The following is a 27,988-nucleotide window of genomic DNA, read 5'->3' on the forward strand; positions in this document are numbered from 1 at the left end:
CTTGTCTAAAATTAAGGATTCCTTTACTAAGTGAACCATTACTCCTGCATCGCATTAGTAAATTTTTTTTTTTTTTTTTTTTTTTTGTATACTGGTGGGGTGTTTTGCTTTGTTTTGTTTTTAGGGTGAGACAGTTATACTTTGGAAAACATGATGTATGTCCCCAATTTTTCTGGACCTCTCTGCAATAACTGTGGTTCCCAGCCAGAGCCGCACTAGGACTGAGGCCTGACTCTTGCCTTTCGCCCACGTCCCCACGCCCCCACACCCCCACACCCCCACACGCTTGCAACAGTGAGGCCCTGCTCCCATCCCCGCTAAGTCCCGCCCGGCTCCGGGTGGCATCGCGGCGCAGCTCTGCTGTGGTGCGGCTCTGGGCTCCGGGCAGTTGACACGCGGCGCCCGCGCTCTGCTTCCGGCCCTGATTGGTCCACCGCTGCCCACCAGGCTTCCCCTATTGGCTGCCAGTGATCCCGCTGCGCCCGCCGGTTGGCCGTTCAGCCGTTGCCCTGGCGACGCCGATGTTGTGGTTCCGCAGTGCCCTGGGAGTTTGCGTTTGGTTGGCTGCAGCCCGCCAGCCGTGTAAAAACTCCAACGCCTGGCGCCGCAGGCAGCACCCACGGAGACCCGCGGGGAGCTGGTGAGCCTGAGCGGGCTGGAGGACAATGGGGGCGCCCACAGGGGTCCCGGACAGGGTCCCCGGCCTTGTCCACTGTGCGGAGCTCACGGTGCGGGCAGTGCGCGCCGGGGCTGGAGGGAGGGGACCACCTTGTCGCCGAGTTCTGATGAGCACAGGGCGGGATCTCCCAGCCTGCCCAAGTCCCGCGGTCCCTTGGTTACCTGTTGTTTGTCCTCTCTGTACCTACTGTGTCCCTGGCGTGGACGTGCCTGTACTGAATACCCGACGTGACGTACCCCCTGCTGTGTGCCCTGCACGCACGCGTCTCTGCTGAATACCCTGCGTGAATGTGCCCCTGCTGTGTACCCGGAGTGCGTACGCCCCTGCTGTGTACCCTGTGTGGACATGCCCTGCTGTCTACCTGGAGTGCATGTGTTCCTGCTGTATACCGGCGTGATGTGCTCCCTTCTGTTTACCTGGCGTCGACATGCCCCCTGCTGTATACCCTGCATGGAAGTGCCAGCGCTAGGCGATCGCAAGGCGCCTGCAGGCGTGTCAGGTGGAGGCGTACAGACCGACCCAGAGGGGGCGCGCAGATTCTGCTTTTGCAGTTGCAGCTTCTGGCAGCGGGTCAAGCAGGCAGCGTCCAGCGCACCCGCGAGCACCAGGTCCGGCAGCATCTGTCTTTTCCCGCAGCGTGCAGCGCCTGACCATGAGGAACACGAGCAAGGAACTTCAGGGCGCCACGCACCGCTACGCTCCCTGCGGTGAGTGCGCCCTGAGCGCGTCCCGGCCAGAAAGAGCTGGGTGCGTGCACTCTGCTTGCTAGACACGCTGTGGACCCGTCGTCCTCTATGTGGGCTGGAGGGGGGTGTGAACGATGGAGGACCAACTGATAAAACTAACAAGTCAAAGAAAGCCACAAACTGCTCCTGTGCCTGCGTGTGAAATCAAGACTTAAAGAGACATATGAGTGGGGGAAGTCTTGTTTTTCTTTATTTTCAACAAGAGAGAACCAAGGCTACCTATCTTGGTTCAATCTGGAGCAACAGGATCCCTTGGAAGTTTTCATTGTCATAGTTCAACCCTATACAATTCTCACAACTGCGTTCCTGAATGTTGACCTGGGAAGTTTCTTTTCTAGCAGAATCAATCCCCTAGGTATTTCACTGAATCCCTAGACCTTGCTCCTACTTTAGACCCCAAGCAAGTTAAACATACATTTTGGTTTTAGTGTCTGGATACAGGAAAAGGAATTCAGTGAGGTTCATGTCTTCTTATGTGCCAGGGTTTGAAGCGGAGGAGAGGGGAAGGAAGATTAAGTCTTGAGATGCTGTCATTTTTTTTTCTTTATTCCTGTTGTATTTTATTGTGAAAGACTGTAAGAAGGTAGAGAAGAGGGTCATGGGGATCAGCTGGGACAGCCGAGTTGGAGCTGGTCGGCACCCTGGAGCCAGCACATCTGCTCAGAAGTGAACCATTTGTGGCCCTTCTTCATACTCTAAACATGCTGCTAGGCCAGAGCGCTACCTTGTGACCACTATTGAAGATAGTGTGGCCATGCTGGGGATTGGAAAGGGAACAGCACAGAAGGCCTGACTGATTTGCCTTTTCCCAGTGGGCTCTGGAGCCTTTATGTGACTTGTTGGTGTCTTCTAGTGGCCTTGTCTGTATGAACAGCACTAAGGAACACTAATAACTGCCAGGCACTATTCTAAGTGCTTTATATTAATATATACTAACTCATTTAACCTCATAACAGCCCTACAAGGTAACACTACCCTCGTTTTATAGAGTTTGGAGTAATTTGCCCAAGGTCACACACTTTGTAAGTGACTCCACAGCTGTTAAGTGAGGCCACAGCAGCCTAAAGCAGGAGCCTGTGCCCCGCGGGTATGTGAGCATATAACACGCTGCCTTGTGCCTTAGAGACCAGAAGAGCTGGGGGATCTTTAGTTTATCTTATAGACTGTCACAGACTGTGTTTCCTCACTGATGAAATAAGGGTACTAATATTTGGCAAATGAGAAGGCAGGGAAGGCTATATATAAAAAAACCTATAGGATAGTAAATGATTGATACAGTACAAGTGCCAACAATGTGTTTTGCATGATAAAAGCTGTGATAACTCTTAGTCCCTTTAACCCTCTGTGTGTGTGTGTGTGTGTGTGTGTGTGCGCGCGCGCGCATGAGGTGATCACGGTTGGTTCTTACTGATCCGGGCCCTTGCTCTCTGAGTGCCTCCTTTGCCTGCATTTAGAAATGGCCAACCAGTTCAGTGCCTATTCACAGCTTCCAGTAATGAGAAGAAGGTAGACAACACACTGTTCTCTGTGGATTAATTAGTAATCAAAACACTGAGTGGAAAAATAAAGCAACAAAATGCCTTCTCTCAAAAAGAAAATATTTGAACTGAATATGATCAGACTATGAAGCTCCTAAATTCTCCTATTCATTCTTAAATTGATTCTGTGTGATCTTTTGTGCAATTCTTTAAAACTTTTCCAATTTTTTTCTTTCCTTTACAAAATCATATCGTGTTTATTCAGCATTTAATGTCCTTTAGGTACTTAAAAGATTGTCTGTATTAAATACCATCCATTAAAAATTCAATGTCTAAGCTTTCAGCTTTAAAGGATGGTTACTTCTCATTTCTCTATGCTTACATGAATTGATTTATTCACTACTATTTTCCTGTGTGTCTACTGCATTAGTCAGCATTCTCCACACCAACATAACCAACAGCATATCCATGTCTACCTTTCTATATACATACACATATATACATAGATAGATAGATAGATAGATGTAAAGAGAGAGAGAGAGATTTGTTTTAAGGAATTGGCTCACATGATTGTGAAGCCTGGCAGGTTCGAAATTTGCAGTGCAGACCAGCAGGCCAGAGACCCAGGGAAGAGCTGATGTTGCAGTTTGAGTTTCAGAGCAGTCTGGAGGAAGACTTTCCTCTTTCTGAGGGAATCTCCTTCTTTTCTCTTAAGACTTTCAATTAATTGCCCACAAAAAGAGTCAAACTCTGTAAAATATTTAAAGAGGTTTATTCTAAGCTGAATATGAGTGGCCAAGGCCTGTGACACAGCCCCAGGAGGTCTTGAGAACATGTGCCCAAGATGGTTGAGTCACAGCATGATTTTATACATTTTAGGGAGACAGAAGTTATAGGAAGACATCAATCAATCCATGTAAGGAATACATTGATTCAGTTTGAAAAGGTGGGATAACTCCAAGTATGTGTGTGTGTATGTGGGTGGGAGTTGGTTTCAGGTCATAGGGGGATTTAAAGATTTTTCTGATTGGTAATTGGTTGCAAGTTATTATCCAAAGACACAGAATCAATAGAAAGTAGTAACTGGGTTAAGATAAGGAGTTGCAGAGACTAGGGTTTTTGTCATGTAGATGAAGTCTCCAGGTAGCCAACTTCAGAGAGAGTAGATATAAACATCTCTTATCAGACCTAAAAAGGTGTCAGACTCAGTTCATTCTCTCCTGGATCAGGAAAAGAGCTGGAAAGGGAAGGGGATTCTCTACAGAATGCAGATTTTCCCCACAAGAGACAGCTTTGTAGGACCATTTCAAACTATGTCAAAGAAATCTATTTTGTGGTAAAAGACTTCAATTTCTTTCAGGACCTGCTATCTGTCATGTGATGTTCTACTACAGTCAGGTTGCAATTTGGTCTCTGATTGCCACAAACAGTCTGTTTTTTCAGTCTTAAGATCTCTGTTTTAATGATAATGCTGGTCTGCTGTGCCTGAATTCCAACGGAAGGAAGGTATAAGGAGGCACGTGCAACCTCCCTTCCCATTATGGCCTGAATTAGTTTTTCAGGTTTACTTTGGAATGCCCTTGGCTGAGTAGGGGGATTCATTTAGTCAGCTGGGGGATGGGGGGGCATGGGGCTTAGCATTTTATTTTCGCTTTACTCTGATTGGAGGAAACTCACCCACATTACAGAGGACAGTCTACTTCACTCAAATTCTACTGTTTTTAATGTTATTTTCATCTAAAAAACGTCATAGACACAACTAAAATAATGCCTTACCAATATCTGGGTACCACGGTCCAGCCAAGTTGACACATAAAATTAGACATTATATCTACCCAAGAAGAGGGTATTGTGTTAGACTCTGAACATACTGCCCCCGTGACAGTACATTCTGATAGGTGCTACTGAATACACCCAGTCACTTATGTCACATTAATTGCATCTTTTGTATCTGACATTCTTCCTGGGTTTTGTTTCTAAAGTTCTCAATCAGGTGTGATTTTTTTGTCTTATATTTGGGTATCTGGTTAATCAATTTCAGATTCAAATAGTTACCTAGAACACCAGTTGTCTGAATGCCCCAGATCTCTTCTCTTTGTGAGGGTCATCAATAAACACTGGTAACTCCAGGTCCCTGGGATTTTGCCAACTCACTTGACAGAAGCTCCCAATAGGACTCCAGGGAGTCTCCTGCATGGTCCCAAGCCAGTCTGCAGGGCCTGTCCTGGATGCCCTCAGCTCAAGGCCTTAGGGAGCCTCATGGCTTCACCAGGCCCATGTTCAGCTTCTCCGTCCACAGCCCCTTCCTGCATGGGCTCCAATCAGGAAGGGAGGAAGGACAGAGAGTAGCTCTCCTCCTCCACTTGATTGTGCCTGGCTTCTTCATGGGACCTTTGACAATAGAAGCCACACAATCTACACGCCCTGTGTTTCAACTTGATCTTTCTCAAGGGAGCCAAACCCAGTCACCTTAAGAATCTCTGAGTTTCCACCTGAGAATTTTTTCCATAAGACATAGTCACTTGTTTCCACCACTTTTCAGGAACCATCTAGACCTCTGGCCACCTTTCACTGCCCTCTTTGGCCTCAGGCATAAGCAAAGCCATTATTATTGAAAACAGTAATTACACATTAATAATAATGAAAGGGACAAGGAGAGACGGAGAAGGAGAGTGATAAGGTGATATGAACTCTCATGTGCGGAGTCTGGGTGGAGGGAAGGTACTGTACTCGCTCATATGGAGACGGGCTGCTGAGCTGATTCGAGCGCCCTTGCTCCGTGGACAGGTCTCTTTGACCACTCCCCAGTCCTGCTTCTTCTCACTTTTGTGCTAGTGGTAAATGTGTTCAAACAGGCTGTTATTTCTGTGACAGAACTTAGATTTCAGTATTTTTAGCATACTAAATTTAGCAAATCTTGGTCAACATTTAGCCATATATTCCACAGGCTTACCCATAACATTTTATTTAAGTGATTTGGGATTTTTCAGGAATGTATATTTCCCAGCATAACCAGAAATACAGTTGTCTTATTTTTATGGAGGATTAGGAGAGAGAGACAGAGACCTAATGAGGCTTGGGTAACTCCCTGGGAAGCTAAAGCGCTCATGAAAGAGGCTGAGCCCTCAGAGCTTTCCCCTCGGTTGGTGCCAGTGGTGGCATCTTGGTGGGAAGTAGAGACTGGATTGCATGGCTTGTGTTATGATTCACATCAGGAACTCAGAAGAGGGCATTTTCTTCCTTGCTAATAGGCTCTGTGGTCTGCACTACTCCACCTGATGGGGGTGTCTGCATTGACACTCTGGTAGAGGACTAGAGGCCACCCTGGCACACAGCAACAGCGTGGCCCTCTGCCTCTCTCCTCTATAGATTGGTATTACCATGTTCCAGTGAAGCGCTCTGAGAAGGCCGTGGATGCTCCACCAGCGTCCCAGATCCCAGGTCTCAGCAATTTGGGAGACTCACACAGCAGGGACCTGCCTGGGACTCGGAGATACTGGATAAAAGAAACAGATTCGGAATATGTGAAGCTGGCGAAACAAGGTGGCAGGCCTGGTGAGCCCCCTCCTGCCCTGTTCAATGTGGCAGCCTCGTGGGCGGTGAGGGGGGCATTTGTTCCTAATTTCTTCCATATAAAAGTATTACTGTAGAGTCTACATGTTTAGCTTAGGGCCTTTGGAAATTTAGGTTAATTAACTAGGTGTAGGGATGGGCATGCTCTCCAGGGATGAGCTAATTTTTATGATGTTAGAATAAATGGGCCGAATTCACAGAATTGCCTGTGTAGGGTATTTCTTCTGAGCAATGCCTTTGCGATGATTCAACCTTCCTTCACCCACTTTGTATTCTTATTACAAAGAGAATCTCAGGAAGTTGCCTCCAAGAGAGAATCTGTCTTTGCACGCTACCAATCCTTGGCTAATTTTTGAAAAGGTTTTGTTTCCTGTTGTTTATTCTCATTGCGGCTTGTCCTTTGTATGAAAATGTTTTAGAAAATGAAGACCATAGATGAGTTTCAGTGTGATGTTGATGAGGATCAAATTTTGATACATGATTTAATTGAGAAAGGACTGCTTAATCATGCTAAAAACTAAGGTATTTGAGCTCAACAGAAATTACTCAGAGGGTTAGGAGACCACATCTAAAATGTCTCAGAGCCAGTCTTGGGGTCAGTGACTCGGAGAGACACTAACCTTCTTTCCCCTCTGGCTGCCATTACTCCTGTGGGGACTGTCAGAAAGAAAATGGGAACCAAAATGGTGACATCTTGGCTTTAATATTAAAAATGTTGGACCAAACAATGTGAGGGACTAGGTGTGACACTCAGAGAACAGGACCTAGACATTTTTTCTTAGATTCACCTCCTTCTGCTGTTGTTTAAAAGACCATTACGGGGACAAACTCTGAATGTCGGCAAATCAGATAAAAGAATTGCATCGGCCGGGCGCGGTGGCTCAAGCCTGTAATCCCAGCACTTTGGGAGGCCGAGACGGGCGGATCACGAGGCCAGGAGATCGAGACCATCCTGGCTAACATGGTGAAACCCCGTCTCTACTAAAAAATACAAAAAACTAGCCAGGCGAGGTGGCGGGCACCTGTAGTCCCAGCTACTCGGGAGGCTGAGGCAGGAGAATGGCGTGAACCCGGGAGGCGGAGTTTGCAGTGAGCGGAGATCCGGCCACTGCACTCCAGCCCGGGCGACAGAGCGAGACTCCGTCTCAAAAAAAAAAAAAAGCCGGGCGCGGTGGCTCAAGCCTGTAATCCCAGCACTTTGGGAGGCCGAGACGGGCGGATCACGAGGTCAGGAGATCAAGACCATCCTGGCTAACATGGTGAAACCCCGTCTCTACTAAAAATACAAAAAACTAGCCGGGCGACCTGGCGGGCGCCTGTAGTCCCAGCTACTCGGGAGGCTGAGGCAGGAGAATGGCGTGAACCCGGGAGGCGGAGCTTGCAGTGAGCTGAGATCCGGCCACTGCACTCCAGCCCGGGCGACAGAGCAAGACTCCGTCTCAAAAAAAAAAAAAAAAAAAAAAAAAAAAAAAAAAAAAAAAGAATTGCATCAATAGTAGTTTCCTGAATGTGATCATTGTGCCATGATTATGTCAGGAATGTCTTTTGGCAACATCCGCTGAGGTACAGGGGGATGACTGGGCATTATGTCTGCAACACGCTGCCCAATGATTCTGAAAACAATAATGACAACAAAAATAATAATGAGAGAGAGGGATAGACAAAGAGAGAAAACATAAAGCAAATATGGTAGAATATCATCTGGGGAGCCTAGGTCAGGGTACAGGGGAACTCATACTATTCTTGCAATGTTTCCTGTAAGTCTGAAACATTTAACAACGAAAAGTGCTTTAAAAGTGAAAAAAAAAAAAAAAAAAAGAAAAGTTAAAATTTTATTATTGATAGTAATAGGTCAGCCAAAGTTGTCTGCTACTGCCATGGGCACTGTTATCATTTTGCTGTCCTTATTATCAGGAAAGTCAGTTCTTCCCACTCCCTGCCTTTTGAAACCAGAGGAGGGAAGTGTGGGGAACTAGAAAGCAAGTGGGCGAGTCGGGACTGGCCTGGGCCTCTGAGAAGGACCCTGTACTCTCTGTGCCTCTCAGGGTTGGCTCCAAGGTAACTGTGAAATCTCCCAGGTACCTTTCAGGGGCTTGTATCCAACTTTCCCATCTGGAAACATGCAGGGGTAGCTTCTTCTGGAAATGGTGGGGGTGGGGTTAGGGACAGCTCCACAGTGGCAGAGGACAGTCAGACTGTCCTATGCTAGGAGAATGGTGTGAGGATAGCTGAGGATGAGGGAGCCAGCTCATGTGTAGCCCCTGGAGACCTCAGCAGTGGAGGGATGGGCCCCCTCCAGGAACTGGTGGATGCTGGCCTGCATAGATGCAGCTCAAGACCAAGAGCTCTGTCCAGATCTGCAAAGAGTGAGATGTGGGGAGGCATACAGGATGTCCCTTCCTGAGCACAAAGCAGGACGCCCACCTGTCAACCTGTGCAGAGACAGGTGAGGATCAGGGATGCTCTGTTAGCCCCTGAATCCCAGAGGCAACCCCAGGGAGACCTACAGTTCCCCTTATAAATTGAGCCTATCACTGGCAATGCTGTGCGTCTGTGTAGGGGCAACGAGGTGTCTCACAGCCATGTCTTTTTCTCTTTGAGATTTGTTGAAGCACTTTGCCCCTGGGACCAGGAAAGGCTCCCCGGTGGCCTACTCCCTGCCAGACTGGTATATCCACCACAGCAAGCCACCGACAGCCAACCAGCAAGAGTAAGTATCTTAAAGCACTCACATTTTTGTTTATCTTTACAGGAAAAAAAAATAGCCCAATTTGAATTTTAAAAATACAAATGTCTCATACTGATAGCAAGCATGTGATATGACAACTTCAGGTTCTCTTTTACAATAGCCTGCTCTTTGAGGGATATAGCCTAAGTTGTCAGAAAACCAGGGTTCTGGAAACCTGAAGAGTGTGCAGTTGCAAGATTTAATACAGTGCAAACAGAGCTCCCATACAATGGGAGGGGACCCAAAGGAGTTTGCCACTGCTAGCTCAGATGCCTGGATTTATATCCTGATCATTGTCCCTCCCCCTGTGCTCTCAGGCAACAGATGATTGACTATTTCATTATCTCCTGCTTTTAGCCTCATTGGTATTTTAGTGAGCTCTCTTTACTATCTGATTGGTCGGGTGTGAGCTGAGTTACCAGTCCGGTGTTTAAAGGTGGGTGCGGTCACCTTCGCCAGCTAGGCTTAGTAATTCTTTTTTTTTTTTTTTTTTTTTTTTTTTTTGAGACGGAGTCTCGCTCTGTCACCCAGGCTGGAGTGCTGTGGCCAGATCTCAGCTCACTGCAAGCTCTGCCTCCCGGGTTCACGCCATTCTCCTGCCTCAGCCTCCTGGGTAGCTGAGACTACAGGCGCCGCCACCTCGCCCAGCTAGTTTTTTGTAGTTTTTAGTAGAGACAGGGTTTCACCGTGTTAGCCAGGATAGTCTCCATCTCCTGGCCTCGTGATCCGCCCGTCTCGGCCTCCCAAAGTGCTGGGATTACAGGCTTGAGCCACCGCACCCGGCCAAGCTTAGTAATTCTTAGCCGGCCTAGGAAATCCAGCTAGTCCTGTCCCTCAGTAGGACTGACCACATCCTCCTGACATAGAAATAGCAGCCTATCCCAAAGGGTTCTCATTAAAGACAAAAGGCACTAGGTAAAGCTACAAATAGATGAAATCCTAAATTTCTACGTTCAGTATTGAGTTATGAGGAGCCATTTTTCCCCTAATATTTGAAATGTCTAAGAAATGTCTATTTGTGGACATGCAAACTTTGTGTCCAAAACCACCTCTCTTGGATTGAGAGGTAAAATGAAATATCATTTCAGGCCATTTCCCCATTTTTTTTGGTTTGAAAATAGGACTACCATAGATATATTTTCAAGTAGTTATCTGGTGTTACTTGAATATTCTGCCATGGTCACAGTGCGGCTTTTGTCTTCAGGATTCTGGTTCCCTCTGTAGTTTAAAATGAATACGCAGGGTGGCTCACACCCAGGTGGGTGGATCACCTGAGGTCAGGAGTTCGAGACCAGCCTGACCAATATGGTGAAACCCCATCTCTACAAAAATTACAAAAATTAGCTGGATGTGGTGGTGTACGCCAGTAGTCCCAGCTACCTGGAAGGCTGAGACCGGAGAATTGCTTGAACCCAGGAGGCAGAGGTTGCAGTGAGCCAAGATAGCACTGCTGCACTCAAGCCTGGGTGACAGAGCAAGACTATCTCAAAAAAAAAAAAAAAAAAAAAAAAAAAAAGGAATACTCTGTGCTAACAGAGGTTACATCAAAGTGGATGAGCTGAGCAAGAAGAGAGAGTCTTAGAAGGGGAAGCAGGAGACTGGGGGCACTCCTGCAATGCTGCTTGCGCTTGCAAGAACAGAGCAGGGCAGGCAGCCTCAGGTGAGAGTAGAGCCCGAGTACCCCAGGCAGATGTGGAGGGATTTCCTGAGCACCCTTGACCCTGAGCTCTGACTGAGAGGTGCCCAGTGGTCCTGCGGCTACTGGACTCTAAGCAGCTGTGCACTTTCTTGCAGCCGAGGGCGGCTCCTGTTCTAGCTGGGTGCCCTGAGCCAACGGTTAATTCTTGGGGGGAGTTGGGGGCACTTCATGTCTCTGGGGTGCTCCTGGAGAGCATTACCTCAGGCATGCCCCTTCCTCCCATATCCACACTTCCACATGGCCTTTTTCGTCCCTTCTTTCTGCTTTTTCCTTCCAAACTGTTGGTACCCCTGTCCCTTTGCTGTCTTCTCCCACCCCATATGTCCTTACGAATTGTCCAAGCCTTCTAGTGATGATCTACTTCTGGGGCCTTTAGTGTTTTTTGTCCTCCTGGGACCTTGTCCTCCTCTGGACTGCAGACCACCTGCTCCGGGTCCTGGGACAGGCCGAGGATGTGAAGAGCGGGAAGCACAGGAGAAATGCGTCCTTCATTGAAAATCTGGGAACCCAGGAGCTACAACTTAACATGCTTTTTTTAAAAAAATTTTCCCTCCCTTTGTTCTTTTCAATGCTCATCTGTCTCTGTGGGCTTTTTACTGCCCTCAGACTGTATCAGAAGTGGGAGGGCTGGGGAGAAGTGCCGCTTCTCACACCTGTGCTCCCTGAGCAACTCAGCCACACTCGTGGCTTCTCTTACTGGGTATCTGCGGCCACCTTCCAAGCCTGCATTTCCAGCCTCTGACCGCTGCTCCCTGGCCTCTTCACTTGTTCTCTCGGAGGCCCCCAGCCACCTCCTTTAGGTGCTTTGCTGCAGTGGTACCCTACTCCTCAACCTTGCCCTTGATGCCCACTTTGCAGCTGGGGCCTCTTTTCAGCATCCTGGAGCCCTGAGCAGGTGCAAATGAGGAGCAGGACATGGGCGGGGTGGGGGGGTGGGGTCCCTGCAGCCCCTCAGACACTGCGTGGGGGGGTTGTGCTGCCACATCAAATTTGAATGCAGTGTTCTTCCCTGTTCAAACCTGTTATGTGTACAGGGATCTAAAGGCTGAAGCATTCCAGTGCCTTTGATGCCCCTTCTGTATGCGCTGTGTGTATGGGAAGACTGGTTGCTAGTTTAAATGCCCACAATAAAAATGACCATCCAACAGGAAACAGAACATGTTATTATTATGTTAAATGAACATGTTAAATGGTAAACGTTTAAGGGTGCTTAGTTATTTTAAGGGGTCAAAGTGGTAGATGCTATTCTAAAATAAATAATTATTTTAGAAGATATGTTTTATAATTTCATATTTTAGTATATCTCGTTTTACTAATGTTGAGACCCTGTGATTTCTGAGTGGGCCTCCTGATCCTGGGAGGCAGACCCCGGAAGGGTTGGTGTGTTGTTTAGCAGGCACAGAAGGGAAAGGCCCATCTGTGTTTTCAAGGAGGATGGGTAGTGCCGATGTCAAGAGAGACCGAAGAGAAAAGAATAAGGGAGGGAGAGAAAGAAAGAGGGAAAGAAGAGGAAGAGGAAAAGAGAGAGAGAGAGAGAGAGAGCAAGAGAGGGAGAGAGACAGGAGAAAGGAAAGGAGGGAGACAGTGAGAGAGGGAGGGAGACAGAAGGAGAGGGAGAGGGAGAGCCAGCAATGGAGATGGAAGGAAGGGAGGGAGCTGAAATGGCTCAGAGCACCGGGCTATAACTGCTGTCTGTCCCTGCAGAGTGCGGGCTGTCTCCATGCCGGATTACATGGTTCATGAAGAATTTAACCCCGATCAGGCCAATGGTAGCTATGCATCCAGAAGAGGGCCCTTCGACTTCGACGTGAAAACAGTTTGGCAAAGAGAGGCTGAAGAACTTGAAAAGGAGAAAAAAAAGGTGACGGGAGCCCATAAATAGATGGCATCTGCATCCACTTTGCTTCTGTGGCCCCGAGTAATTAAGTGCTGTGATGTTAGCTGCTGGTGGCGTCTTATGTTGTCCGTGGCATCGGCCGCGTGCTCTGTGTTTTAAGTTTGGATCTACTAAAAGGCAAGCAGCCACCATACTGTGGTCTTTCTTTTTCTTTTTATGAATAATGACTTTAAGAGGTAAGATTCCTTTTTGCTAAATGATTTATAGATAGTTAATGCTTATCTAGAGGAAAACTGGCTTAGCACTTCTGATCTGGCAAATACAGAAAAGGAATTTTATATTTAGTCATCCCATTTCTGAATGTTTTCATTTATTTAAGTATTGAGCATTTTCTGGAATACTCTTTGTTGATAATAAAGGAAACGAAGATGAATTCTCTTCTTCTATGTGAAGTCCTGGTGGTGTATTTGATCGCAAAGGAGTGACTGGCCGTGCAGCGAAGGCTTCTCAGAGGATGTGTATTTTAAGAATGCAATGAAGAAAGTTGGAAGCAATCTTGAATTGGTGGCTCTGTTGTTGGGAAGTCTTGATCAGAGGCCCTTCTATCCCCTTTCCTTGTGCCTGGAAGAAACAAGAGCCAGGCCTGCAGCTCCGCCAAGGGCTCAGTGTTGCCCGGGGCTTCAGCACCAGGTCTCAGATTAGTCTCAGTTCTTGCAACTTTGGGGTTTATGAGTGAAACGGTGAAGTTCACATTACAAATAACTGTAGTGTTTGATACTGAGAATAAGAGTGAACACCGTTGTCACTTGACGGGTGATCATTTTGAACAGTGAAGAGACTGGATGTGTCTCAGCATAGGCGGCAGTTGTTATGAACTATCTATGCCTGATTCCTAGACTGTTGCCTCAGCATCTTGGTTTGAAGGGAAACCCCTCAGTTTATTTTGGGGACTTGAGTAGCTGAACACTAAGTAGAATGTCAACTGGCTGCAATGGGCCACATGCTTTTTCTTTAAGATCTCCATGTCCAGCTGTGATTCGGATTTTGGGTTGTTTCCGTGATCCGTGCAAAGGCACTGGACCTTTTATTGTTGTTTTTGTTTTTTATTTTTTTTTTAATTAGAAGTTCTCGCTCTGTCACTCAGGCTGGAGTGCAGTGGCATTATTATAGCTCACTACACCCTCGAACTCCTGGGGTCAAGGGCTCCTCTGCCACAGCCTCCTGAGCAGCTGGGTCTACAGGTGCATACTACCGTAGACACTCAGCCAAAATGGACCATGTTAAGAATCAGATCTATCTCTTAATGTTGTGCAAGTGGCCAATTACACTGAGTTATAGCCTCTAGTGACAAATGAACCTTTGGATATTAACCATGGTTACAGCTCATATCTACAGAAATCTTAAAATGCTAAATGCTGTATCATTCTCAAGTGGGGTTTCTAAGTTAGTACCCATTTACAAAAGGTGTGCTAGGGGCTGCACGAAGTTCCTGAAGCCAGCCCCTCACTGTGGGGAAGGAGATAGGGTGACAAGTGGTGGTGGTTAAAGATACACATGCTGAATATTTAACAGGTAGAGGGACATGGTGTTGGGTAAGGTGCAGGGGATGAACAGCGCATTGGGATGGGCTCCGATTGCCCTAATAAGACAACACAATCACCACTTTGGTACGAAGGTCACCTATGAGTGATGATCACATCCTGGGCGTTGGCCAGCCGACAAAGTGCTTCCTCAACTGTGCCCTGGCCCCACATGGGGCATGTGGTGGACGCTTGACAAGACTTGGGGCACATGTGTTGCCTGTTGGTTACCAGCATTCATGGGGGTCTTGCTCACCTACAGGGTGATCGGGCGATCTTGTTTCCTTTTTTTGAATAGCCATCTTTTCTTCCTGTAATTGTTAGCAATACCTCCATGGATTTTGTTTGCTTGGTTTGGTTTTTTCCAGTTTTCCTGTAGCATTTATTTATATTTCTTTTAATAAGAAATAATTTACATAGAGTGAAACCCACCTTTTATAGAGAATTGCTCTCCAGGTTTTGACTAAGGTGTCCCTTGTGTACCACCACAGCTGTCAAGGAACATAGCAGTCCTGTTGCCCCAGCATTTCTACAGCTTTTTGTGGTCAGCCCCTCACCAGACCCTTGCAAGTCCTGATCTGTTTTCAGTCTTTATAGTTCTTCCGGACAGAGCAGGAGCATCGCCATCTTGGACAAGCCTCTCATTCTAAAAGTTCACCTTAATAAAAACCGCCTAAATCCAAGGGGCATTAGCCTAACAGCTAAGGTCAACATGACCATGAACCACAGGTAACATCTCCAACCAGAAACATTCAAACTCCTCCCTGACCAGAGACATGGTGGCCCCTAAATAAGCTCCCTCCAGCCAGGAAGATGCCAGACCCGAGTTAACCGCCCTCCAGGCTGAAAAATGTCTGCCCCGAGATAACCTCCCCTCCTCCCAGAGAGTTTCCAACCCCACCATGAACTTCTCCACACACATGGACATTCCAAGCTTCTCATAAGCCCCCTCACCCTAAAACCAATATATACTTTTAGTCTGTAAGAAAAAGTGCTCCTGACCACAATCGGCCAGGAGTGCATCTCAGGTTTTAACTAAAGAAAACCTGTCTTTGACTGTCAAGCCGCATTTCGTGTTTCTTGCCTCTTTCTTTAATTCTTACACTTCCTTTTCCAGAATGTGAAATCAATGGAATCATATGGTGTGAAGTCTTTCCTGCTTGACTTCTCCAATGTGGTGTAATGCATTTACATTATGCATCTACATTACATACGCGTGGCCGTGCTGTTCCGAGTATCAGTAGTTCATTCATTTCTGTTGCTGAGTTTCATTGGCTGATCATGATACAATTTGTTTATCCATTCATTTGTTGGTGGACATCTGGGTTGCTTCCAGTCTGGGTGATTATTACAAAAGCATACAGGTGCTTTTGTGAACATATGTTTTCATCCGGGTGTGGGAAATTCCTGCAGGACCAGGCTGTTAGTTGTTCATTGTTTTTTCTCCTGAGCAGATGGCATCTTTACTCGAACATAGCAACTGCTTTTGAGTTACAGATAGTCCCTTTTACATAACTATCTTGTTGAATGAGATGATTGCTGAATTATATTTTATTGTGACCATTTACAATGACCACATTGAAAGTCCAGCCCTACAAGCTTTGTATCTTTGCTACCATTGGTGAGTTTTCTTCTAGTTGTTGAATGCTTTCCACTAACTCAGGGTTTTGTGTGTTTCCTCACACAGCTGAGGCTACCGGCCATTGACTCAAAGTATCTGAGCAAAGCAGACACCCAACTTGGCCCTAAGGACCCTACAGGAAGTAGACTGTCCTTCCCCCCCATGTAAGTGCTTGAGCTACGCCCGCACTGTCTGGACTGGGTTTGGGTTTGGCCTTCCGTCTTTCATCTGGTGATGACTGCGCCAGTGACAGCATCCACACAACTTCTCGAAGCCCTGTCTGCGGCCTGGCCTGGCTGTGCCTGTCGCCCCCTCACTGTGGTTTCTCTTCCTTCCTAATGTCATTCTGCCGCTGTTGAACACATCTGCCCTTCCACGTCATGCTTGCTGCAGGTTGGCAGTGTGGAGGCCATGCTTCTCCATCAGGCTGTGTCCTGCCTGAAGCACCCACCCCCTCCAAGACACCACCTTCACCATAGTTTGCCGGGGCTGCTTGTCCTGCATGTAGGGGCCACTAGGTCCTGACGTTTCTGTGTCCAAGGCCTGAACTGAGGTGTCTGTGCCTTGTAAGCGTGCTGGCTCTGTTTCCAGTTAGAAGATATAGCAGGCACACTGACATTTGCTGATCCTCCAGCTGGAGAGTGAAATCCCTGAGGCCTTAGGTGTCTTCTTGCTCTCTCAGAATCCAAGTTTAATGCTAGGATAAATGTTATTCATTACCTGACTAATTCTTCAAACAGCTTCTTGTCCAATGGGGAAAAAATAATTAGATACATTGCATTATGACAAATGCCATGACAGCACCAAGCTAGACTGATAGAGAGGGGAATATACATGTATTCATATGTGTTTATATATATGTAATTATATAGGTATACCTAGACATGTATTTATAGATGTGCAAGAGAGAGAAAATGAAGCATTAGGAGTGGCCTTGATAACAAAGTGATTGGGCGCAAGAAATCCTCCCACCTCAGCCTCACAAGTAGCTGGGGCTATACACATACACCACCACACCCAGCTAATTTTTTATTTTTTGTAGAGATGAGGTCTCATTATGTTGCCCAGGCTGGTGTCAAACTCCTGCACTCAAACAATCCTCCTGCCTCTGTCTCTCAAAGTGCTGAGACGGAGGCTCAGAGGGAACAGGTGGTGGGTTGCTACTGATCGAGCTGAAAGCTCACACTACCTCTACCGTGTCAAACTGCCCTGTCACTCTTCAGTGTGGGTCAGGGCAAGATATGTGAAGATGCAGTAGATGGTGAAAGGCTAAGCTAACATCAAGAAATGACTGGAGACAAACCTGTATCAGAGAGTGAAATAGCAGCAGGTAACCATTGATAAGGACAAGAAAGAACCAATAAGAAAGTAATCATTTCTTTTTTTTTTTGAGATGGAGTCTTGTTCTGTTGCCCAGGCTGGAGTGCAGTGGTACAAACTCAGCTCACTGCAGCCTCCACCTTCCAGGTTCAAGTGATTCTCCTGCCTCAGCCTCCCAAGTAGCAGGACTATACGTGCCTGCCACCACAGCTGGCTTTCTTTTTGAGACAGAGTCTCGCTCTGTCCCCCAGGCTGGAGTGCAGTGTTGCGATCTTGGCTCACTGCAAGCTCCACCTCCCCTCCCAGGTTCACACCATTCTCCTGCCTCAGCCTCCTGAGTAGCTGGGACTACAGGCGTCCGCCATCACGCCCGGCTAATTTTTTGTATTTTTAGTAGAGGTGGGGTTTCACCATGTTGGCCAGAGTGGTCTCGAATTCCTGACCTCAAGTGATCTGCCCGCCTCGGCCTCTCAAAGTGCTGGGATTACAGGTGTGAGCTACTGTGCCCAGCCCCCTTCCTTCCTCCCTTCTCTCCCTCCCTCCTTTCTTTCTTTCTTTCTTTCTTTCTTTCTTTCTTTCTTTCTTTCTTTCTTTCTTTCTTTCTTTCTTTCTTTCTCTCTCTCTCTCTCTCTCTCTCTCTCTCTCTCTCTCTCTCTCTCCCTCCCTCCCTCCCTCCCTCCCTCCCTCCCTCTCTCTCTCTCTCTTTCTTTCTTTCTTTCTTTCTCTCTTTTCATTCCTTTCTCTTTTTTCCTTTTTTCTTTTTTTTGAGACTGAGTCTCACTCTGTTGCCCAAGCTGGAGTGCAGTGGTGTGATCTCGGCTCACTGCAACCTCCACCTCTCAGGTTCAAGTGATTCTCCTGCCTCAGCCTTCTGAGTAGCTGGGAGTACAGGTGTGAGCCACCATGTCCAGCTAATTTTTGTATTTTTTGTAGAGACAGGGTTTCACCAGGTTGGCCAGGATGGCCTCGATCTCTTGACCTCGTGGCTGCCTCCCTTGGCCTCCCAAAGTGCTAGGATTATAGGCGTGAGCCACCGCACCCAGCAGTTTTTTTGTTGTTCTTTTTGTTTTGTTTTGTTTTTAAAGGTAGTTCTGAGCAATCCATTACTATGAAGGAAGGGGGTGGTGTTTTCTTAGGAAGGCTAATACTAGAATTATTACTAGAAATACTAGAGTGAAATACTAGAGTGAAATACTAGAATTATTACTAATTCTTAATTGACTATCACAAAGAAAGATTTTGGAAGCTGAACTAAACATGCTCTCATCCCTGTACAAGAGATGCTTTGACATGCACTTGTTATGCTTAAAAATGGAGACAGTGAGACAGACAGAGAAGCAGAGGGGGAGATACGAAAGGGCAGAGAGAGATAGAGGGAGAAAGAGAGAGGGAGAGGCAGAGAGAGAGGTTTTTTAGGTTTGAAGGGACGGTGACACCTCCTATTTAGTGTGTTCACGGAATGCTGCTTCTGCTTTATCATTAACCCTTGTGCTTAAGTTTCACATTACTTTTACTCTTTTTAAGGCCTGGTCAAAAAAACAGTTCACCTACCAATTTTTCCAAACTCATTAGCAATGGTTATAAGGATGAGTGGTTGCAGCAGCAGCGAGCTGACTCAGGCAAGAGGACCCCGAAGATTTCCAGGGCGTCAGTGTCATCTCAGTCCCCACGAGACCCAGAAGGTCCCCAGGATGCAGCGAGGCTCCAGGACGGAGAGGCTCCTGAAGGTCCTGAGGATGCCCCAGGTGAGGCACGGGCAGCCATCTGTGTTTACTGGAGGCTTGGTTAATTGTGATGCAGCAGCTGATGTTCTTATCGCATGATGCTTCTCGTAATGAGAAATGAGGAACCCAAAAATGATGTGAAAACACCCATAGAAGTACCAAGGTTACAGGTAAGCAAGAGGGTAATACATGTTTCGCTCTTTCCTCTTTATTCAAATGAATAGCGGAAGTCATGACTTTTGGGGTTTTACATTTTCTTTTTCTTTTTTTTTTTTTTTTTTTGAGACGGAGTCTCGCTCTGTCGCCCAGGCTGCAGTGCAGTGGCCGGATCTCAGCTCACTGCAAGCTCCGCCTCCCGGGTTCCCGCCATTCTCCTGCCTCAGCCTCCCGAGTAGCTGGGACTACAGGCGCCCTGCCACCTCGCCCGGCTAGTTTTTTGTATTTTTTAGTAGAGACGGGGTTTCACCGTGTTAGCCAGGATGGTCTCGATCTCCTGACCTCGTGATCCGCCCGTCTCAGCCTCCCAAAGTGCTGGGATTACAGGCTTGAGCCACCGCGCCCGGCCTGGGTTTTACATTTTCTTATTTGTCAAAATGTTTGATAGTCCATTTGATATAACAAACAAATAACATACCAAATAATATCAACTTTTATTCTTTCAGATCCAAAAAATGTTGACCCTAAAATGCTTGGACTTTTGCATAAGCAGCTGGTCCTTTTTGAGATCACTTTTTAAAAAGTTTTGAAAATAAGTCAAAATTCAAACTGAAATTACTCCATTATTGGCATATCTTAAACTTTGAACAATTTAGAACTTTCTCCGTAATTAGACGGTCAAAGTACTATATTAGTTTTTATTTATTATCATATTTTATTTTATTTATTGTTTGAGACAGAGTCTTACTCTGTTGTCCTGACTGGAGTGAAGTGACACAGTCACAGATCACTGCAGCCTCGAACTCCTGGGCTCAAGTGATCCTTCCACCTCAGCCTCCCAAGTAGCTGGGACTATAGGCATGCACCACTACACTCAGCTACTTTTTTGTTTTTCATAAAGACAAGGCCTCACTATGTTGCCCCGGCTGGTCTCAAACTCCTGGGCTCAAAAAATTCTTCTACCTCTGCCTTGCAAACTACTGAGATGACAGGTGTGAACCACTGTGCACAACCACTCATTTTTATTTTTAATAGTACAGAAAGAATTCATCTTATTTTTTCAACACATCCATCTTAATACCTATTGAGCATTAAGTTCAGTATCCATAGCTCTATTAATTATTGAACATTTGCTTCTGGGAAGCTTGTTTTTACTCTTGAGGCTTGAGTTCTTTGATTAAGAGGAAAGATGGCGTGTTATACCTCTTCAAACATTTCAAGTGTTTGGTGTGGTTATTTGTAAGTGAGGTCACTGTTTGCCATTATTCCACACCCTGTTCCTTACTGTATTTGTTGAGCAAGATCTGCCACTTACTGGCTGACTCTCTCCTTTATTATCCTGGAGGATAAGATGGTGACAAGTTCATATTCAGTGTTGGTAAAAAGCACCCTATTGGCTGGGCACGGTGGCTCATGCCTGTAATCCCACACTGTGGGAGACCGAGGCAGGTGGATCAACTGAGGTCAGGAGTTTGAGACCTGCCTGACCCCATCTCTACTAAAAATACAAAATTAGCTGGGCGTGATGGTGCATGCCTGTAATCCCAGCTACTCAGGAGGCTGAGTCAGGAGAATCACTTGAACCCGGGAGGCGGAAGTTGAGGTGAGCCAAGATTGCGCCATTGCGCTGCAGCCTGGGCAACAAGAGGGAAACTCCGTCTCAAAAAAAAAAAAAGTGTGCCCTATTGAACTTTACAATGTCAAGAGTGTTTTATGACTTATTGCTTTAAGTAATATAGAATTTTTATTAACTCTTTAAGTAATTATGACTTCTTTTAATACTTGGTCTGTTTCGTTAACCTGAACAACGAATGTACTTGTTTTTTATTACAGAGTCTTCTCAAAGTGAGTATTTATAAGGTAACCTGCACCAAAACAAGACAAAAGTCTTACACAAAAAAATCGATGGACATAGTCCTGCAATCTGAGACTACAGCCCCTCGGCAGCCTGGAATGTCCATCTCCAAACTGCATGCATTCTGACTACAAAGCCTGTGCCATGTATGTTTTAAAAAAAATCGGAGTTCCAGAAACATAACTTAGGGAGAGCAAAAAGAGGATCGCTTACACTGTTACAACATGAATCTTCTTCTTCTTCTTCTTCTTCTTTTTTTTTTTTTTTTTTTTTTTTGAGAGGGAGTCTCACTCTGTTGCCCAGGCTGGAGTTCAGTGGCGCAATCTCGACTCACTGCAAGCTCTGCCTCCCGGGTTCACGCCATTCTCCCGCCTCAGCCTCCCAAGTAGCTGGGACTACAGGCGCCTGCCGCCACACCCGGCTAATTTTTTGTATTGTTAGTAGAGACAGGGTTTCACCGTGTTAGCCAGGATGGTCTCGATCTCCTGATCTCGTGATCTGCCCGCCTCGGCCTCCCAAAGTGCTAGGATTACAAGCACGAGTCACTACGCCTGGCCTATTGTTCTTTTATACATGTTACACAAGCAAAAACGTACTTTAGTTCATAGGCACACACTGTTTAACTCGCCATGTGAGAGTCATACTGGAAAAGGTAAGTAAAAAGCCATGGGAGACTCCAATTTATTTTTTAGTTTACTTTTTATTTTATTTTTAATTTACTACTAATAATTGCATACAACTATGGAGTGCAATGCAATGTTTTGATATATGTACACATTGTGGCATCATTAAAGATAACTAAAATATCCATTACCTCAAATACTTATACTTTTTTTTGTGGTGATCACACTTAAAATCTGTTCTTTTAACGATTTTGAAATATACAACATATTATTATTAACTTTATTCACCTTGCTGTGAAATAGATCATTAAAACTTAACTCATCCTGTCTAAGGGAAACTTGGTACTCTTTGACCAACTTCTTCTCTTATCCCATCAACTACTAGCCCATCCCCAGCACCTGGTAGCACATTCTGTTCTGCTTCTATGAGTTCAACTTTTTTAGATTCCATGTATGGCTGCAATTATACAGTATTTGTCTTTCTGTACCTGGCTTATTTTACTCAGACGAATGTACTCCAGGTTCATCCATGTTGTCACAAATGACAGAATTTACTTCTTTTATAAAGGCTGAATAGTGTTCCATCGTGTATATACCACATTTTCTTTCCTTATTCATCTGCTGATGCACAGTGAGGTTGATTCCATAGCTTGGTTATTGTGACTAATGCTGCAGAAAATTTGGGAGTGCAGATATAGCTTTGTGACATACTGATTCCATTTCCTTTGATACATGCCCAGCAGTGGGATTGCTATATCATACGGGAATTCAATTTTTAGATTTTTAAGGAAACTCCATAATGTTTTCCATTATGGCTATTCTAATTTACATTTCACCTTCAGTATGTAATGGATCCTTTTTCTCCATATTATCGTCAACACTTACTTTTCATCTTTTTGATAATAGCCATTTTGACAGGTGTGAGATGATACCTCATTGTGGTTTTCATTTGCATTTCCCTGATGACAGTAATGTTGAGCTTTTTTATATATACCTGTTGGCCATTTACATGTCTTCTTTTGAGAAATGTCTGTGCAAGTCCTTTGCCCATTTTTAAATTGGCTTATTTGTTTTTTTTTTTTTTGCTACTGAGTTGAGTTCCTTATATATTTTGGATATTAACCCCTTATCAGACTTATTGGAAACTTATACATTTTCCAAATATTTTTTCCTGTGCTGTGGCTTGTCTTTTTATTTTGTTGTTTGTTTATTTTGCTTGCAGAAACTTTTTAATGTAGTCCCACTTATTTTTCCTTTAGTTGCCTGGGTTTTTGGTGTTCTATCCAAAAAATCATTGCCCAGACCAGTGCTGGGGAGCTTGTTCCCTATATTTTTTCTATAGGTTGAGCATCCCAAATCTGAAAATCTGAAATCAAAGGAAATGCTCATTCAAACATTTCAGATTTTGAATTTTTGGATTTGGGATGCTCAACCAGTAAGTATGCAAATATTTCAAAATTTAAAAATAATTGAAATCCCAAACACTTCTGGTCTCAAGGATTTGAAATAAAGGATACTCAACCAATAGCAGTTTTACAGTTTCAGGTCTTTTGTTTAAGTCTTCATCTATTTTGAGTTGATTTTAGCATATTAAATGAGATGAAGATCCAATTTTATGTCTCTGCATGTGGATATTCAGTTTACCCAGCACCATTTATTGAAGAAACTGTCCTTTCCCTCATTGTGTGTTCTTGGCACCTTTGTTGAAAATTAATTGACTGTTAATGCATGGGTTTATTTCTTGGCTCTATCCATTGATCTATACTTCCATTTTTATGCCAGTACCATGAGGTTTTGCTTACTCTAGCTTTGTAATATATTTTGAAATCAAATAGCATGATTTGACTATTAATTATTCTGATCCATGTATGTAGGCTATGTTTCCATTTATTTGTGTCTTCTTCAACTTATTTCATCCATGTTTTATAGTTTTCAGTGTACAGGTCTTTTACCTCCTTGGCTAAATTTATTCTTAAGTATTTTTTAATGCTATTGAGATTGGGATTGTTTCCTTACTTTCTTTTTCAGATCATTTGTTGTTAATATATAGAATGCTACCAATTTTTGTCTGTTGATTTTGTATCCTGCAATTTTACTGGATTTGTTGATCAGTTTTCACAGTTTTTTGGTGGAGTCTTTAGGGCTTTCTATATATAAGATCACACTGTCACCAAACAGAATATTTCACTTGTCTCTTTATAATCTGAATGATTTCTATTTATTTTTCGTGCCTAATTGCTCTGGCTAAGACTTCAGGTACTAAGTCAAATAGAAGTGGTGATAGTGAGCGCCCCTGTATTTCTCCTGATCTTAGAAAAAAAGCTTTCAGTTTTCACTGGTGAATGTCATATTAGCTGTGGGCTTCTCATGTATGGCCTTTATTGTGTAAAGGTACATTTCCTCTATGCTTAATTTGTTGAGAGTTTTTATCATAAAAGGATGTTGAACTTTGTCAAGCACTTTTCCTGTATCTATTAAGGTGACCATATGGTTTTTGTCCTTCATTCTGTTCATGTGGTATATCACATTTAATGATTTGCATATGTTGAACCATCCTTGCTTACCAGGGATAAATTCCACATGATCATGGTTTATGATCTTTTTAATGTGCTGTTGAATTTGGTTTGCTAGTATTTTGTTGTGAATTTTTGCATCTATGTTTATCAGGGAAATTGGCCTATAATTTTCTTTTCTTATAGTATCCTTGTCTGACTTTGGTATCAGAGTAATGCTGGCCTCATAAAATGAGTTTGGAAGTGTTCCTTCCTTTTCAATTTTTTGGAACAGCTTGAGAAGAGTTAGTATGAGTTCTTCCTTTACATGTTTGGTAGAATTCACCAGTGAAGCCATTATGTCCTGGGCTTTTCTGTGATGGGAGAGGTGTTTTTTTTTTTTGTTTGTTTGTTTGTTTTTTACCTGATTCAATCTCCATACTCACTCTTAGACTTCACATTTTCTATTTCTTCATGATTCAGCTTTGGTGGATTGCATGATTCTAGGAATGTATCCATTTCCTCTAGACTATCCAATTTGTTGGTGTATAATCGTTCACAGTCGTCCTTTGTGGTCCTTTGTGTTTTGCAGTATCAGTTGCAACATATCCTCTCTCTTTTCTTATTTTTTTCAGTCTTTTCTTTTTTCTCTCTTAGTCTAACTAAGTATTTGTCAATTTTGTTTATAATGAAAATATTACTCTTACATTTTTGATCTTTTCTATCTTTCCTTCTGCTAACCTTGGGCTTAAATTATTCTTCTTTAGGACCTCAAGTTAAATATACAAATGCAGCAGGTACAGAAGATCACCTTCATAAGATATGATAAGGGTTTTATTATTCTGCATTGTCTTAAGAAGATAGAATTTACTTCACCATTGACAAAATATTACATATCTGATCAAGGGACTATCATTTGATATTCATATAAATGTATAAACTTTATATTGCAGGTGTTATGTAATCTTTGTGTTTATATTATCAGCAAGATCTGTTTAATTTTGAAGAAACTTTTTAAGCTTTCAAATTAATGAAAGCCTAAATAAGCAGCAAAGCCCCTAAGAGCTGGAAGAATCATCATGCAGAGAAGAGGATCTGCTCTGCTTAGTTTCTGGATAGCTGAGGCGGGTGTCACTATGAAACGCTTGCTCCCACCTCTCAGTATCTCTGATTTCAAGGCTAATGCTAGAGCTTTTGACATCCACACTCTCTCCACTGTCAGTCTGACCACTGTTTTCCTTCCTGTATTTCATTTCCTTGTCTTTTTTCCTATTTTCCCTGCTGTCCATCATGGTTTTAACTTTATAAACAATAGGCAATTTAGAAAGTGCCTTTTTTTCCTTCCAACTAGACATCTCTCCACTTAGAATGTGTTGCTATAACTTTCTGGAGACTAATCTTGTCAAGGCTTCTTATTTTATTTTATTTTATTTTATTTTTTTAAGATAGGATCTTGCTCTTTTGCTGGGCCTGGAGTGCAGTGGTGCAATCATGGCTCACTGCAGCCTTGACCTCCTGTGCTCAAGTGATCCTTCTGCCTCAGCCTCCTGACCAGACGGAACTACAGGTGCATGCCACCATACCTGGCTAAGTTTTGTATTTTTTATAGGGATGAGGTTTCACCATGTTGCCCAGGCTGGTCTTGAACTCCTGAGCTCAAGCAATCCACCCACTTCAGCCTCCCACAGTGTTGGGATTTTAGGCGTGAGCCACCACACCCAGCCTAAGGCTTCTTCTTAATGTTTCTTTCCCTCCATGAGACACAAGATTATTATTATTATTGTTATTGTTTATTGCATTTTTTTCTAGCTGTCCTAGATATTTTGACATGCCCTAAAGCTAGGCATTAGGAAACTGGTACACTATTGTACTTTGGGAGGGTCAGCATTAATGAAGATTTCAAAAGACTTGGGAGCAGGGACACATGCCATGCCAAGACTGACAGCCTGAGTTGCCCCACCTCCCTATTTGCCTTGCCCAGGCTGTGCTCATACTATTTATTTAATAATTCTTGTCAGTGTGCTTATGTCAGCAGAAACTTTCCACAACACACAGGCAAAACTCATGAATTAAACTGTTTCCAATGGGGCACTCTCTTCTAGTCTACCAATGCAAAAGTTGTAGTCTTGTGTTTCCAATGTATGATTTATGCCAGGATCATAAGCTCGATTTTTCTGTAGACTCAGAAATAATCCTTATTAATAGGTACAGAACTATGTGTTTTCTTATATTTAAAGTTATTTATGGTTTTTTAATTTATAGAAAACGTCATCTTTGTCTACTTATTTATTTACTTTGTGTTGCAGGCCCAGAAGAATCTGTATCTGCATCAACACCAGCAGAGCTCAAATAAATCCTGATGCAATATATATTTAGGATAATTTTGAAATGGCTAAATATGACATGACTATATTATAGCTACATTTCTGAGGCTCTTTTTGTATTTAATTAATATAGACTCTCATTGAATAATTTAACTTGTAGCAGATTTGACATTGCTGCATAGAAGGGGCAGGTGTTGGTTTTTGTTTCTTGAGTTTCTCTGAGATGTGAAACACATGGCTAACAAGCACAACTATGGCCTCTGGTACCCTCTGCCCTGCTGGCCTGTTGATGTCCCAGTATCTCAGAACCAATCACTTGCACCCTGTCATCAACTAACATAACCTCCTACTGTGTGAACCACTCTTAGTGGGCATTACTACTGGATTCTTGACTAGAGGAAACTTACAGAACAGGTGTTAAACCTTTTCCAATATTTAGTATTGCAATCTTTACAGAAATCATTTTCTAGTTACAAAAAAATTTAATTCCAAAATATGGTGATACAGTTTATGTTAAGAAAAATATTTTAATTTATTATGCCATGAATTTAACATTTAATATAAAATATTGTAACATTTGCTGTTTTTAAATGTTTGCTATTTTTTCTTAAACTGAGATTCAAAATATTAAACATTTATTATTTTGTATAAAACCTTTAAGTAAAAATATGCTGTTTTAATATTTAATTTAGTAAAATTAACAAAAGCTCCCAAGCTGAATTACTTTGTTTTATAAATGTTAAATTGTTTATATTTAAGTAATTAGCTAAAATATAGTTCTATGTTTTGTATATTAATTGATTAATAACATAATAATTTTATGTGGGAATGTTTTAAAAAAGCCAAATAAAGCCACAGATATTTTAGCTTCTTTCCCAGAATAAACTTATCATGCATTTGCTTACCTAAAATTTAAGTTTCAAATTAGTTCTCTATATGAGACACTTAATTGAGCATATATATCTATATTCATTGATCAAACTGATATGCTACGGGAGAATGTATGCAACATGTAAAAAATGCAAATGGCTGTATGCATTGAATAAAAATCATATGCAATTATAGTAAAAAGTTTGTTTTTTCCCTTTCCTATTCTCTTCCTTCCTCTATATGAATTCTTACCTCATTCCCAGATACCTCCGCCTTAATGAAATAGTCATCAGGAACAGATGTCAATAGTGTAGAACTCTTCAATTCTTTATTTAGATTATCATAGTAACAGAAACCTGTGGTTTAGGAAAAATGAGGACAAAATTTGGAGTAAGGACCAGTGATCAAATTTAGGCTCCTCCTACAGTAGCCAGTGTCGTCCTAAACAACAATCAGAGAGGCTGTCTGAAAGCAAATGGTATTTATTTGGGAATGAGGCAGTTCAATGGAAATATAGTAAACTATGCACATATAGTAAACTGTGCACATATTCATGGAGGTCAAGGAAGACAAAAATAGAAAGGATTACATAATTGTTTTGATATAATTATCCTTGACTATAATGATCAATAATGAGGGTGATGCCACTCCAACTTTGAAAAGGCAGTGGCTGGACAGATGTC

General features: G+C 43.6%; 1 protein-coding gene across 4 annotated transcripts; it reads left to right on the forward strand.

The window, feature by feature from the left end:
* Positions 1-488: 488 nt before the first annotated feature.
* On the forward strand, positions 489-27,497 carry C6H7orf57 (chromosome 6 C7orf57 homolog). 4 transcript variants are annotated; one of them, XM_010374417.2, is made up of 9 exons: positions 489-640; positions 1,231-1,386; positions 6,273-6,458; positions 9,078-9,186; positions 12,608-12,764; positions 16,008-16,105; positions 18,786-19,006; positions 20,975-20,986; positions 26,418-27,497. In XM_010374417.2, exons 2-9 carry the CDS (start codon positions 1,332-1,334, stop codon positions 26,462-26,464), a joined length of 885 nt encoding a protein of 294 aa, XP_010372719.1. In that variant the 5' UTR covers positions 489-640; positions 1,231-1,331; the 3' UTR covers positions 26,465-27,497. The 4 variants fall into 4 exon arrangements, with proteins under 4 accessions (XP_010372719.1, XP_010372720.1, XP_010372721.1 ...); XM_010374418.2 differs by lacking the exon at positions 1,231-1,386 and having other exon boundaries at positions 527-640; positions 18,834-19,006; XM_030932344.1 differs by lacking the exon at positions 489-640 and having other exon boundaries at positions 1,292-1,386; positions 18,834-19,006; positions 26,418-26,846.
* Positions 27,498-27,988: the final 491 nt, after the last annotated feature.

Source organism: Rhinopithecus roxellana, chromosome 6 (genome assembly GCF_007565055.1).
Source record: "Rhinopithecus roxellana isolate Shanxi Qingling chromosome 6, ASM756505v1, whole genome shotgun sequence".
NCBI lineage: Eukaryota > Metazoa > Chordata > Mammalia > Primates > Cercopithecidae > Rhinopithecus > Rhinopithecus roxellana.

Bases quoted from the DNA above. Each gene is read 5' to 3' on its own strand.
- C6H7orf57 (XM_010374417.2), top strand. From the start codon at position 1,332: ATGAGGAACACGAGCAAGGAACTTCAGGGCGCCACGCACCGCTACGCT. The intron at 12,765-16,007 runs GTGACGGGAGCC...TTCCTCACACAG, and splicing joins TTGAAAAGGAGAAAAAAAAG to CTGAGGCTACCGGCCATTGA. The intron at 16,106-18,785 runs GTAAGTGCTTGA...ACTCTTTTTAAG, and splicing joins AGACTGTCCTTCCCCCCCAT to GCCTGGTCAAAAAAACAGTT.